The sequence below is a fragment of the Phocoena phocoena genome, chromosome 8 (assembly GCF_963924675.1).
Source record: "Phocoena phocoena chromosome 8, mPhoPho1.1, whole genome shotgun sequence".
Taxonomy (NCBI): domain Eukaryota; kingdom Metazoa; phylum Chordata; class Mammalia; order Artiodactyla; family Phocoenidae; genus Phocoena; species Phocoena phocoena.
In genome coordinates this window covers 27,391,476-27,405,105 of record NC_089226.1, presented here as the reverse complement: position 1 = coordinate 27,405,105, position 13,630 = coordinate 27,391,476, and the positions used below count along the sequence as shown (strand labels likewise).

General features: G+C 36.5%; 1 protein-coding gene across 1 annotated transcript; it reads right to left on the bottom strand.

The window, feature by feature from the left end:
- Positions 1-7,619: 7,619 nt before the first annotated feature.
- MSANTD4 (Myb/SANT DNA binding domain containing 4 with coiled-coils) lies at positions 7,620-9,011 on the bottom strand. The gene is made up of 2 exons (XM_065883079.1): positions 8,550-9,011; positions 7,620-8,195 (listed from the first exon to the last, which is right to left on the bottom strand). Exons 1-2 carry the CDS (start codon positions 9,009-9,011, stop codon positions 7,620-7,622), a joined length of 1,038 nt encoding a protein of 345 aa, XP_065739151.1.
- Between the last annotated feature and the right edge of the window lie 4,619 nt (positions 9,012-13,630).

The window sequence follows — 13,630 nt, the reverse complement described above, 5'->3', positions numbered from 1 at the left end:
AGAGGAAATGAAAAAGTTCATAGAAACAAATGACAATGAAAACACGACAACCCAAAATCTATGGGATGCAGCAAAAGCAGTCCTAAGAGGGAAGTTTATAGCAATTAAATCCTACCTGAAGAAATAAGAAAAATCTCAAATAAACAAACTAACCTTACACCTAAAGCAACTAGAGAAAGAAAAACAAACAAAACCCAAAGTTAGTAGAAGAAAAGAAATCATAAATATCAGAGCAGAAATAAATGAAATAGAGACAAAGAAAACAATGGCAAACATCAATGAAACTAAAAGCTGGTTCTTTGGGAAAATAAACATAATTGATAAACCTTTAGCCAGACTCATCAAGAAAAAAAGGGAGAGCACTCAAATCAATAAAATTAGAAATGAAAAAGAAGTTACAACTGACACTACAGAAATACAAAAGGTGATAAGAGACTACTACAAGCAACTATATGCCAATAAAATTGACAACCTGGAAGAAATGGACAAACTCTTAGAAAAGTACAACCTTCCAAGACTGAACCAGGAAGAAACAGAAAATATAAATAGACCAATCACAAGTAATGAAATTGAAACTACAATTAAAAATCTTCCAACAAACAAAAGTCCTGGACCAGATGGCTTCACAGGTGAATTCTATCAAACATTTAGAGAAGAGCTAACACCTATCCTCCTCATACCCTTCCAAAACACTGCTGAGGAAAATGAGCTTGGGAGTGTTCCTTCCTCTGCAATCCCTCAACAAAAAATTCCTCAACAAAATACTAGGAAACAGAATCCAGTAACACATTAAAAGGATCATACACCATGATCAAGTGGGATTTATCCCAGGGATGCAAGCATTCTTCAATATATGTAAATCAATCAATGTAATACACCATATTAACAAATTAAAGAATAAAAACCGTATGATCATTTCGATAGATGCAGAAAAAGCTTTTGACAAAAGTCAACACCCATTTATGATAAAAAGAACTCTCCAGAAAATAGGCATAGAGGGAACCTACCTCAACATAATAAAGGCCATATACGACAAACCAACAGCAAACATCATTCTCAGTGTTGAAAAACTGAAAGCATTTCCTCGAAAAACTGAAAGCATTTCCTCTAAAATCAGGAACAAGACAAGGATGTCCACTCTTGCAACTATTATTCAACATAATTTTGGAAGTCCTGCTATGGCAAACAGAGAAGAAAAAGAAAAGGAATCCAAAGAAGATCCAAAGAAGTAGAACTTCTTTTCTTTGCAGATGACATGGTACATACATAGAAAATTCTAAAGATGCCATCGAAAACTACTAGAGCTAATCAATGAGTTTGGTAAAGTTGAAGTATACAAAATTAACGCAAAGAAGTCGATTGCATTCCTATACACTTACAGTGAAATATCAGAAAGAGAAATTAAGGAAACAATTCCATTTCCATTGCAACATAAAGAATAAAATACCTAGGAATAAACCCACCTAAGGAAGTAAAAGATCTGTACTCAGAAAACTATAAGACACTGATGAAAGAAATCAAAGATGACAGAAACAGATGGAGAGATATACCATGTTCTTGGACTGGAAGAATCAATATTGTGAAAATGACAATATTACCAAAAGCAATCTGCAGATTCAATGCAATCCTTATCAAATTACTAAGGACATTTTTCACAGAAGTAGAACAAAAAATTCTACAACATGTATGGAAACACAAAAGATCCTGAATAGCCAAAGCAATCTTGAGAAAGAAAAACAGAGCTGGAGGAATCAGGTTCCCTGACTTCAGACTATACTACAAAGCCACAGTAATCAAGAGTATGGTACTGACACAAAAACAGAAATATAAATCAATGGAACAGGATAGAAAGCCCAGAGATAAACCCATGCACCGATGGTCACCTAATCTATGACAAAGGAGGCAAAGATATACAATGAAGAAAAGTCAGTCTCTTTAATAAGCGGTACTGGGAAGACTGGACGCTACATGTAAAAGAATGAAATTAGAACATTCTCTAACATCATACACAAAAATAAACTCAAAATGTATTAAAGACCTAAATGTAAGACTGGACACTATAAAACTCTTAGAGGAAAATATAGGAAGAACACTCTTTGACATAAATCACAGCAAGTTCTTTTTTGACCCACCACCTAGAGTAATGAAAATAAAAACAAAAATAAACAAATGGGATCTATTAAACTTAAAAGCCTTTGCACAGCAAAGAAAAGCATAAATGAGATAAAAAGACAACCCTCAGAATGGGAGAAAATATTTGTAAACGAAGCAAGTGACAAAGGATTAATCTCCAAAATATACAAACAGCTCACGCAGCTCAATAATCAAAAAAGCAAACAACACAATAAAAAAGTGGGTGGAAGACCTAAACAGACATTTCTCCAATGAAGACACACAGATGGCCAAAGGTACATGAAAAGATGATGAACATCACTAATTATTAGAGAAATGCAGATCAAAACTACAATGAGGTATCACTTCACACCAGTCAGAATGGCCATCATCAAAAAATCTACAAAAAAAAAAAAAAAAAAAAAATCTACAAACAATAAGCGCTGGAGAGGGTGTGGAGAAAAGGGAACCCTCTTGCACGGTTGGTGGGAATGTAAATTTATACAGTCATTATGGAGAACAGTATGGAGGTTCTTTAAAAAACTAAAAATAGAACTTCCATATGACCCAGCAATCCCACTACTGGGCATATACCCTGAGAAAACCAAAATTCAAAAAGAGTCATGTACCAAAATGTTCATTGCAGCTCTATTTACAATAGCCCGGAGATGGAAAGAACCTAAGCGCCCATCATCGGACGAATGGATAAAGAAGATGTGGCACATATACACAATGGAATATTACTCAGCCTTAAAAAGAAATGAAATTGAGTTATTTGTAATGAGATGGATAGACCTAGAGTCTGTCATACAGAGTGAAGTAAGTCAGAAAGAAAAAGACAAATACCGTATGCTAACACATATATATGGAATTTAAGGAAAAAAAATGTCATGAAGAACCTAGGGATAAGACAGGAATAGAGGCGCAGACCTACTGGAGAACGGACTTGAGGATATGGGGAGGGGGAAGGGTGAGTTTTGACAGGGCGAGAGAGAGTCATGGACATATACACACTAACAAACGTAGTAAGGTAGATAGGTAGGGGGAAGCAGCCGCAAGGCACAGGGATATTAGCTCTGGGCTTTGGGACAGCCTGGAGGGGTGGGATGGGGAGAGTGGGAGGGAGGGAGACGCAAGAGGGAAGACACATGGGAGCATATGTATATGTATAGCTGATTCACTTTGTTATAAAGCAGAAACTAACACACCATTGTAAAGCAATTATACCCCAATAAAGATGTTAAAAAAAAAAAAAAAAAACTTAAAATCAACTACAAAAAAAAAAAAAAAAATGCTTCCAATACTCTATGATGAATATGACTGTATACTATATTTCATAAAAATTTTTGTAACGATTCATTCATTAGTGTATAGGCTAGGCTACCATAAATTAATTATATTGATTACACTAGGCTACCATAAAGCAATCATACTGCTGCTCCTTTATTATCAATGCATGAAGCGTTATACCTGTAAATAAATGAATTTTTCACATTTTATTCATTTTTGATGTCTAGTGTAATACATATAACATCTACTGTGTTTTGTATCATATAACACAATATTGATGTAGATACTGCCAAGACAGACAATTCATCTTGTAAATAGACGATGTAAACTTACGGTATAAATACAATATGGCACTGTAAATGCGTTTTCTCTTTCTCATGATTTTCTTAATAACATTTTCTTTTCTGTAGCTTACTCCGTTTTAAGAATACAGAATGTAATACATATGCAAAATATGTGTTAACTGTTTACGTTATCAGTAAGGCTTCCAGTCAAGAATAGGTTATTAGTAGTTAAGTTTTCAGGGAGTCAAAAGTTACATGCAGATTTTCAACTGCATAGGGGGGTCAGTGCCCCTAACCCCCACATTGTTCAATGGGTCACCTGTATTTAAAACATTAATTTATTTGGGGGGAAGTATAATGTTAAAACAAATGTAGAGCAACCCAGTGAAAACAATTTTGATTTCAAAACAAAAAAAAAGTTAAGGAGAGGTAGGAAAGGTAGCTACCAATTTAAAACAAAATATTCTGGAAGCACTATGATCTGTTTTTATTTTCAGGATAGAAGTGACAAAGCATGAAGAAGTGGAAAAATGAAAAGAGGAAGCAAAGTAATAAAAAATGGACAAATTAGGTAGAAAAAAGAAGTTAAGCAAAAATTCTCTTCAATCACAAAGACTATAGTGTTTATAAACAAATTTATGGCTCCTTCCTTCTTCTAAATCAGCATCCTTACAAAAGGGATGAAGGTGTTCCTCATGATCAGGATGACAATATAATTTAATGCCCATATTGGGGTATTTCTACCTAGGACAAATGCTAAACCAGATAAGCTACCAATACCACTGGTATAATCAGGAGTATCCCAGGCAAACCAAAATGACTGTGTAGTAGATTATGAGAATGAACACAATTCCTCACCCCTCTCTGTATCCCCATTTTTTGCAAAGACTTTACAGCTCCTCATATCAAGAGATGGACTCGATTCCCCACCTGTCAACTCTGGTCTGACCCGATGATTTGTTTTTGGCCAGTATCGTGCAGCAGAAGTGAAGTGCCAGTCCTGAGCCTTGACCTCAAGACACTTTGAGAATCACTTCTTTCGCTCTTGAACTCCTGCCATCGCCATTAAAACAAATCCTGTTAAAGGATTAAACACCATCAGGAGAGCTAAGACAACCCTCCACCCCAAACCAATATCCAGTTAACACCCCCAGAAGCTGAACAGCCTAGCTAACCTGCAGCTGACCATGAGAACCCAGCCAAGATCAGAACCACCCAACTGAGCTCAGCCTAATTGCCTCTAAAATCATAAGCAACATGAGCCACTGTTTTGGAGTGGTTTGTTACACAGAAATAACCAAAATGACTCACTCCCAGTGTGCCTACCACTTCAGAAATGCAGCAATGAAGTTTCCTACTATAGTGACCCAACCCAATCCATCTATACCTGGGGCAGGGTTAAGAAACCCAAGGCTCCTCAACCAAAGCCCTGGAAGATATTAAGCTGATGTTTTTTTTTTAAGTCTCTTATAGTAACCAAGAATGCTCCATCCATAAATAATATTGGCTATCTTCAATGCTTACTTCTAGGAAATTAACATCTATTGATCTTAAATGTAACACTAATATCAACTTGCCTTTAAAATAGCCTATTATAGTCTCAATACCATTTTCTTAACAAAAAAAGAACTATGAAGCATAGGCAGAGCAAGTATCATTACGCTCATTTTACACATGAGGAAATCAAATCACAGAGTAAATTAAATGACTTTCACAAGTAGCAAGTGACCAAGCTACAATACTTACAACTACACCTACAAACTTTCAATACTCCTTCTTCTTAGAGCTCTTATGCTAAAATCTTGGGTCAGTATTGGCATATCATTTTTCAAGTATTCTGAGGCACTATTTCCTTTCTTATAAAAGTAGGGCTAACATGACTTAGCTCAGGATTGTTTTGAGAAACAAATAAAATAATGTATAAAAAAGCACATAGCACAATGTCTAACACAAATGTTTAGGCCCCTTTCCCCCACTCACCATGATAAAGCTCTTTTCCAGGCTTCACAACCTCAACCCTCATCACTGAGCATCACTTGAAATGATAAACGTTCACATAGTTAGTATAGGCAAATTTTATTTTTATGGCAGAAGCATTTATTTCAGTTATAGAAAAATAACACTATTTCAAAGTCAAGGTAACTAAGAAGAAGTATATTTTTTCCTTATATACCCATACTCAAATGTCACATGGTTTCAAGACATTCTTAAATTAACAAGGACCAAATGCAGAATCAAGGTAGTACCTGTCAATAGAAGAGATATACTAAGGCTACATATCAGCTCTGGAAATGGGAAAATACAAAGTGATCTCCTGCAGTGATTCTCAACTTTAGTGTGCATTAGAATCACCTGGATTGTGGAATAAGTACCTTCAGGGGACTGAAGGCAAATCACCAAATTAAGCAAGCCCTTGGTCTCAGAATAAATACCAAAGGGACTAAAGATACATACTTTGTTGCACAGGGAGGGGCAAAGACAAAATACATCATGATATATGAAATTAGCCATTTACACACTGTATGACTTCTAAGCCTCAGATTCAGGAATAATAATAGATACTACTCTCAGTTTTCTACAGATTAGGTCAGGTAGTGTACAGTGATTCCCTAATTCAAAACACACAGCTACTATCATTATTTCATCAACATCATCATTACTATTGGATACAAGGACATTCTCCCCCCACCCCCACTCCCAAACAGCTATTATCTATTTTAAAACTCAAATTACCACTTACCGAGTTCAAGCTCATTGACTACGGGTATCAATTTTAAATTGGTAACATTTTTACTAGCTTCAACCACTTACATTAAGATTTCAGTACATGGCTGAAATGAAAATTTTTGTCTAAACTAAGACAATGGAGTCAAAGAAGGGTAACTAACTAAAGCTTAAAAAGTGTGCGTGGTATCTAAAGCATCAATAGCTAGATGAATGAACTGCTTTTCAAAGTGACCCACTTTAGACAATCTCTGATGTTCCCTACATTGTTTTCTGACTCACGTTATTTACAGATGGAAACATATGAATAAAATACCTATAATCTTCATTACTTTCTATATTCAATACACTACACAGTAATGTTTCATAGTTAAAGTTCTGGGCCATTTAAGTAACTCCCCCATAAATATCTGAGGTTTTAATATTCTGAAACTGAAACAAAGCTGAAGAGGTGCTCAGTCAGGCTAGGACAGGGTTTCTCAACCTCAGCAATGTTGACATTTTGGGTTGGATCACTCTTTTTTGTGGGGGGCTGTCCTGTGCATTGCAGGATGTAGGCATCCCTGGTCTCTCCTTACTACATGCAAGTAGCAACGTGCCCCACTGCCCAGTTTTGACAACCAAAAATGTCTCCAGACACTGCCAAATATCTTTTGGGAGCCAAAGTCACCCCCAGTTGAGAACTACTGAGCTAGAATTTTACAGACATAATTGTAAACTCTGAGTGCACAGATTAGACAAGACTATGTAATTTTACTAATTTAAAGAGTATAGCACAATAGTTTTTGCTATACTGTTTATGCAAGGGCACATAGTTTTTATACAATATACTACTTAAGCATATAATTACCCACAAATAACTTTTTCCTATTGAAAACACTAATTTTTTTTTTTTTTTTTTTTTGCGGTACGCAGGCCTCTCACTGTTGTGGCCTCTCCCGTTGCGGAGCACAGGCTCCGGATGCGCAGGATCAGCGGCCATGGCTCACGGGCCCAGCCGCTCCGCGGCATGTGGGATCTTCCCGGACCGGGACACAAACCTGTGTCCCCTGCATCGGCAGGTGGACTCTCAACCACTGCGCCACCAGGGAAGCCCTGAAAATACTAATACTAAACAGGAAAAAAAAAAATACAGCTAATCCTGCTACCGTTTTTATATTATCTAAGTCTGTGGTTTACAAACGATTGATAAATGGAGATCTAGATAGATCACTGCAAGTGTCCTTCCTTCTGCATTCGTAGTCTCTCTTTCTCTACTTGTAAGCGCTCCTTTTCAATCTGCAGCTTCTCTGATTCAAATTTTAAAAACTGCAGCCTATCTTTTTCCAGTTGCAAGCGTTCTCTCTCAAGTTTTAACTTCTCTGTTTCTATATCCTGTGGTTGATATATGGACTTTTCTCCTTGACCAAGTTCATTTTCCAAAGATGGTTTCTCTGAGGTGACTATCTGTAACCTCAACCTCTCTCTTTCAATCTGCAGCCGCTCCTTCTCCAGCTGAAGCCGCTCATGCTCCATGTCTAACTGTCGCAGCCTCTCTTTCTCAATCTGTAGGCGTTCCTTCTCTACCTGCAGTCTTTCAGCCTCAATATCAAGCCGTCGTTTTTCCAATTCTAGTTTCTGTTTCTCTATGTTTACAAGCAAATGGGGCTCATCATATGCAGACCTAGATGGTGTTGAATTCAGAGTAAAAAACTCATCAATGTGGGGGAAATCAGGAAGTTCACTTTCCCTCCTGGAATCCGGTATGACTGATGACAACATTTCTTCTTCCTCTTCAATCTCAAACTAAAACAGAAAAGTAGTTCTCAGTATTTATTTATACTTCATGGTTGTTAATTTGTCTAAGAATTTCTTAAAAGCTTTCTGTATTGTTTGAGCACACAAAACCATTTACTTTGAATTTTGAAAAATATTTACTATTATCTGACATCATTAATATATATAATTAAGAGAAGTATATTTAGGTGAGAAGAAAGAGATTGATGATATTAAGATGGAAAAAAATGGAATGACTTTGTTATGTACTATTTTTAAGTTAGCTTGAAAATCTGGGAATTTCTTAACTGTTCCTGGTCTATAATAAACTTTCATATCAGAAATGGAGAAATAAAAAGAGGGTTCACACAGGCTAATACTTACTTCAGGACTCTGTGGATCTCTTTCTTCCTCTTCCACTTTGACCTCAGTTAAGGATCCACCTGCATCCCTGAAATCTGCCACATTTTGCCAATCAAAATTTGTATCATTTCGGAATCCAATCTTTTCATCTATCTCTTCAGTGAGAGAATCATCTAAATCGGATGTGGGAAGGGGAAACCCCGAACCAACTAGCTTAATGTTCGCCTTCATCCTCTTTCTCTTCATAAGTGCTCGCCAGTCAAGGTACCTCCTTTTCACTTCTGTCCCTGTTCTCTGTTCTCCTTCTCCTACAGCATTCACACACTGTGCAATCTCCTCCCAAGCCATTCGCTTCATCACATTAATTGTTGTATTGAGCTGCTTGGAAAAAATGACTTCTTTCCTTTTTGTAATTTCTTTCAAAAGGGTCTGAGTTTCTTGTACACTGAAATTGCTTTTCCTTTTCCTTTTCAGTTGCTTCATTTTCTAACTTAAATGCAGTTTTTACAGTAAGAAAAGATGTAAAAAGAATTCTGAGGAATGCTACGAAGTACAGAAATCAAGGACAATTCCTTGTTAGTACTTTGTTTAAATCAGAGTTTTCCATTCATCCAATAGCACAGGCAGGATGGATGATTCCTAAAGAGAAAAAAGTAAAAATCAATCAACCTGCAACTTCTGCAATGTACTTCAACCCAATAAGCTATATAATTAAAAAAACAAAAGACCTCTAAATATGGCTCAAAATTGACTATATGTGTGTCTCTGCCAGCATTACCACAGTCCAAGATACCGTTTTCTCTCACCTAGGCTGCTGTAATGGTTCCGAACTAATTGACAGTATTCACTCTTGACTTGCTCCCTACTTCTACTCTACTCTCCCAAATTCATCCTTTCTACTCTAACTACAAAGGCCTTCTTTCAGTCACCCATTCTTGTCAGTCCCTTTCCCAGTTTAGGGCTTCTGCACACGCTGTTCCCTCTGCCTAGGAAATGGATTGTTCCTTGCCTAGCCTACTTAATTCCTCCTCATCCTTCAACTTGCAGATTAAACATCTGCTCCTCAGTGATGCCTTTGCTGACAAGTCAAATTACTCCTTGTCTTCATCTAAATGTTACACTTGTGCTAACATACAACTAAGAATGTCTCTCCCATTTCAACAGAAGTTTCATGAGGACAGCAACATTTCTACTCACCATCATGTCCCCAGAGTCTAGCAGAGATCCTGGCATATGGCAGGCATACCATAAACTTTTTGAATGAATAAATGAGTCAACCTGCCAAAATGACCATTAGTTTGGGATGTCAAAAAGCAAAAAAATTTAGACTCTGAAAGAGGGTGTACCTGAAACTTGTTAGAAAGGTAACTTTTCAGGCCCCACCCCAGATCATTTGAATAAGGAACTCTGGGGGCAAGATCCAGCAATGTGTGGTTCAATAAGCCTTCCAGATGATTCTAATACATGCTAAAGTTTGAAAACCATGGGGCTGACTCACACCAGTGAAACAAATGCTTTACACACCTGATTCTCTTACAGACTCTGATTTCGAGTCTTATAAATAGTGCATCTGTTTGGTGGAATCTAAAGCACATCCAAATCCTCAATACAATAGCTGGGAAATGTAGTTTTTCTGCTATCTAGCCTTTGCATTATGGGAAGGCACACTAGCAAACTGGAAAAGATGTTGAATGGGTCTTTTTCTTGGAAAAGAGATTTTTAAAAGTATGTAATGGGGACAAGGGCTCAGAAAGAGTAAGGGATATATAAACAAACCATGGTTTATGACTTCTAATTCACATACTGATCACTGCTACAGAGCCGATTTTTTTCCCTTGCTTACAAAATGAGAGGGTTGGGATGAGGCTGTTAAGGTCCACATTTCCTGCCAATACAAAGAAAAAAATACCAAATATCCATTAAGTTCCATGTCCTGTCATTTAATCCCCACCACAGCACTGAATGCGAGATACCATCATTTGCATTTGTATTTATACGACAAGATTCAGGCAAATTGAATAATTTGCACATTACATGGCTAGTTAAATGACCGAACTTGGATATAAATTCAGGCTCCCTTAGGCCACATCTCCTTCCACTTTATTAGCAGCTTGTGATAGCTAAATCTTAGAAATGTGTTGCTAAGTTTTGAGATGCCTTTTAGTAGAAAATTTTCAAAAAGAACAGATCCTTATCTATGTGGAAGGTTTGGATAAAGTTCTGTATACAGGCAGAAAAACTCTCCAAAGTTTCAACTAGTTATGTTTCACTCTACCATGGTTTCTTCTCTTAAAAACTTTAATATCTGCCAGTTTAGAATTTTTATTAGAGTGAAAAATTTTTCCCTTGTAATTAAAAATATAAATAGTATTTTCTACTGAAGCAAAAATACAGCAACTGACTAAGGCTAACTAAATTTAATCAGAAAATGGACTAATCTTTTCTATCACTGTTTGAGCCTCTTCTCTCTAGGACTTAAAAGTGGATGTAAATCCCTTATTTCTAAACTCTAATAAAAAGGTGATTTTTATTAAGATTTCACTAAACTTCTATGCATTTTTTCCTTTTCAAGTTTCCAGTAATCTTTTTCAACTGTGTATCTAATAACATCACCAAAAACATACCCACCACTACGTCGTTTTGTTTCTAACCTCTGATGTAGAATAACCATCTCCTGAACTGCCACTTGCTGCTGAAAAGGAGACGAGAGAGAACTAAAAGTTCAAACGAGTAGAAAATAAACTCTCAAGAAATCATTGTCAATTTCATACCTCCACAAAAAGGGCAAAGCATGCAAAAACAAAAAAAGACTGCAGCAAACTATGCCTAAAGCAGACTTCCAAAATTTCTTGAGACATTTAATAATAAAATTGAAATCCACTAAATAAGAATGTATAATCAGTGGCAGCACTTTTGATCTTGCCCTAGGCAAATCCTGCCTTTATAGTCAAATATAAGCCTCTTGTCACTAGAATATAAGCAAACATATTCATACAAAAACCATAATTCAAAAAGAGACATGTACCACAATGTTCACTGCAGCACTATTTACAATAACCAGGACATGGAAGCAACGTAAGTGTCCATCAACAGATAAATGGATAAAGAAGATGTGGCACATATATACAATAGAATATTACTCAGCCATAAAAAGAAACGAAATTGAGTTATTTGTAGTGAGGTGGATGGACCCAGAGTCCGTCATACAGAGTGAAGTAAGTCAGAAAAACAAATACTGTATGCTAACACATATCTGTGGAATCTAAAAAAAATTTAAAAAAATAGTACTGATGAACCTAGTGCCAGGGCAGGAATAAAGACACAGACATAGAGAATGGACTTGAGGACATGGGGCAGGAGGGGGAAGCTGGGATGAAGTGAGAGTAGCATCGATATATATACACTACCGAATGTAAAATAATTAGCTAGTGGGAAGCAGCAGCATAGCAAAGGGAGATCAGCTCAGTGCTTTGCAATGACCTAGAGGGGTGGATGGGATAGGGAGGATGGGACGGAGGCTCAAGAGGGAGGGGATATGGGGACATATGTATGCATATGGCTGATTCACTTTGTTGTACAACAGAAACTAACAGAGTATTGTGAAGCAATTATACTCCACAAAAGATCTATTAAAAAATATATATCATCAAAAGAGGTAGTGTAGTGTAATGGTTATGAGCACACGTTCTGCAGTCAGACTGCCTGGGTTAGAATCCTGACTCTGCCACTTCCTAGCTGTGTGGCCTAATTTAAATTCCCTATGTGCAATTCCACTTGTAAAATAATATTACTTCATAGAGATACTGTAAGGATTAAAGGTTTTAGTAAAATATGGAATAGTTCCTGGAACACAGTTAGCAAATTAGGTTCACGATTATTGCACGAAAGGCAAATCTTTAAGTAATTTTGACATAGGAAACAGAAAGGCCACAATAATATTGGTATTGTTCTAGTTCGTAGGTCAAGTGGTAGGTCTGTGGGTCTTTATCATTAAGCTTTATAACATTAGTGGTATATTGGAGCCTGCTGATGTGAGCTGGCAAAGGTCATTGTGCACATCTCTTCCCAACTCCACATTCAGTAATGTCATATTTGGAAATAGAAACTGGCCAAGATGGCAGTATTTACAACATAGAACTGGATAAATGTTACAAACTAGAACATTTTTCTTTTGAGTGGTCAGGGAGTTAGTTTACTAGCACACTTAAAGCTACATGATTTTTGCATATTTCAAATACTACCTAATAAAAATTAAGAAAATGCAATGTTTTAACATCTGATCCCACAACAGTTTAGTGAACATTCTAGAAGACTTGTAATTTTAGAGGATCACATTTAATTAGCACTGACCTAACATTCCTTATGTAATTCAAGTTATCAATTGGGCTGGGCAAGTATTCTGCTTTTCTCTAGAGGCAACTGAAGAATACTCATGAAATACTATATTTATAAGCAACACAAAAAAGGAACTGAACCTAACTGATTTACACATTATTAAACCAGCCCAAATATACTTCTCTTTAGTACCTATGTTGCGGTTGTGGCATATTTCAAGGAATTACTGCAGTCAAACTTGACTTTCTCCTTCCTCTACCATTTGCTCCACCCCTATGAGGAGCTGGAAGATAGTAGCCCACCTGCTCCAAAGGCAGTATCCTGAACACATAACACTGTGCCTAACAAACAGAAGGAGGTAAAAATACAACTTAAAATAAGGCAGTGATTGAGGGATGGGAAAAAGAGCAGAAAAAGAAATGGAAAATAACTCAAGTAAGGTCAGCTAGCAAAACTGAAACTGCTATGGGCAAAGCGTATGTTTAAAAGGAAAAGGCAGCTCAAGTCAATATAGGCAAGAAGCAGTTTATGAGATTAAGTGAAGAGTTTAGATAAACTACCTACCCTATAACTATGCCAAAGAATATAACAGTTAACAAGTTATACAAAATTCTGAAAGGAAATTTTAAATAAATAGGCTATGTTACTACTTAGGCAGTATGAACCAATGATGAGCAGGTTATCAAAGACATATTTAAAAAATGAAATCAGCAGGTTAGATGTCCTTAAAAATAGAACAAATTGCTAAAGTTACGTCAAATTCTGTA

Excerpts from the sequence above, each read along its gene's own strand:
- MSANTD4 (XM_065883079.1), bottom strand. The coding sequence starts at position 9,011 with ATGAAGCAACTGAAAAGGAAAAGGAAAAGCAATTTCAGTGTACAAGAA. Across the intron at positions 8,196-8,549 it reads GAGATCCACAGAGTCCTGAA|TTTGAGATTGAAGAGGAAGA; the intron begins GTAAGTATTAGC and ends TTTCTGTTTTAG.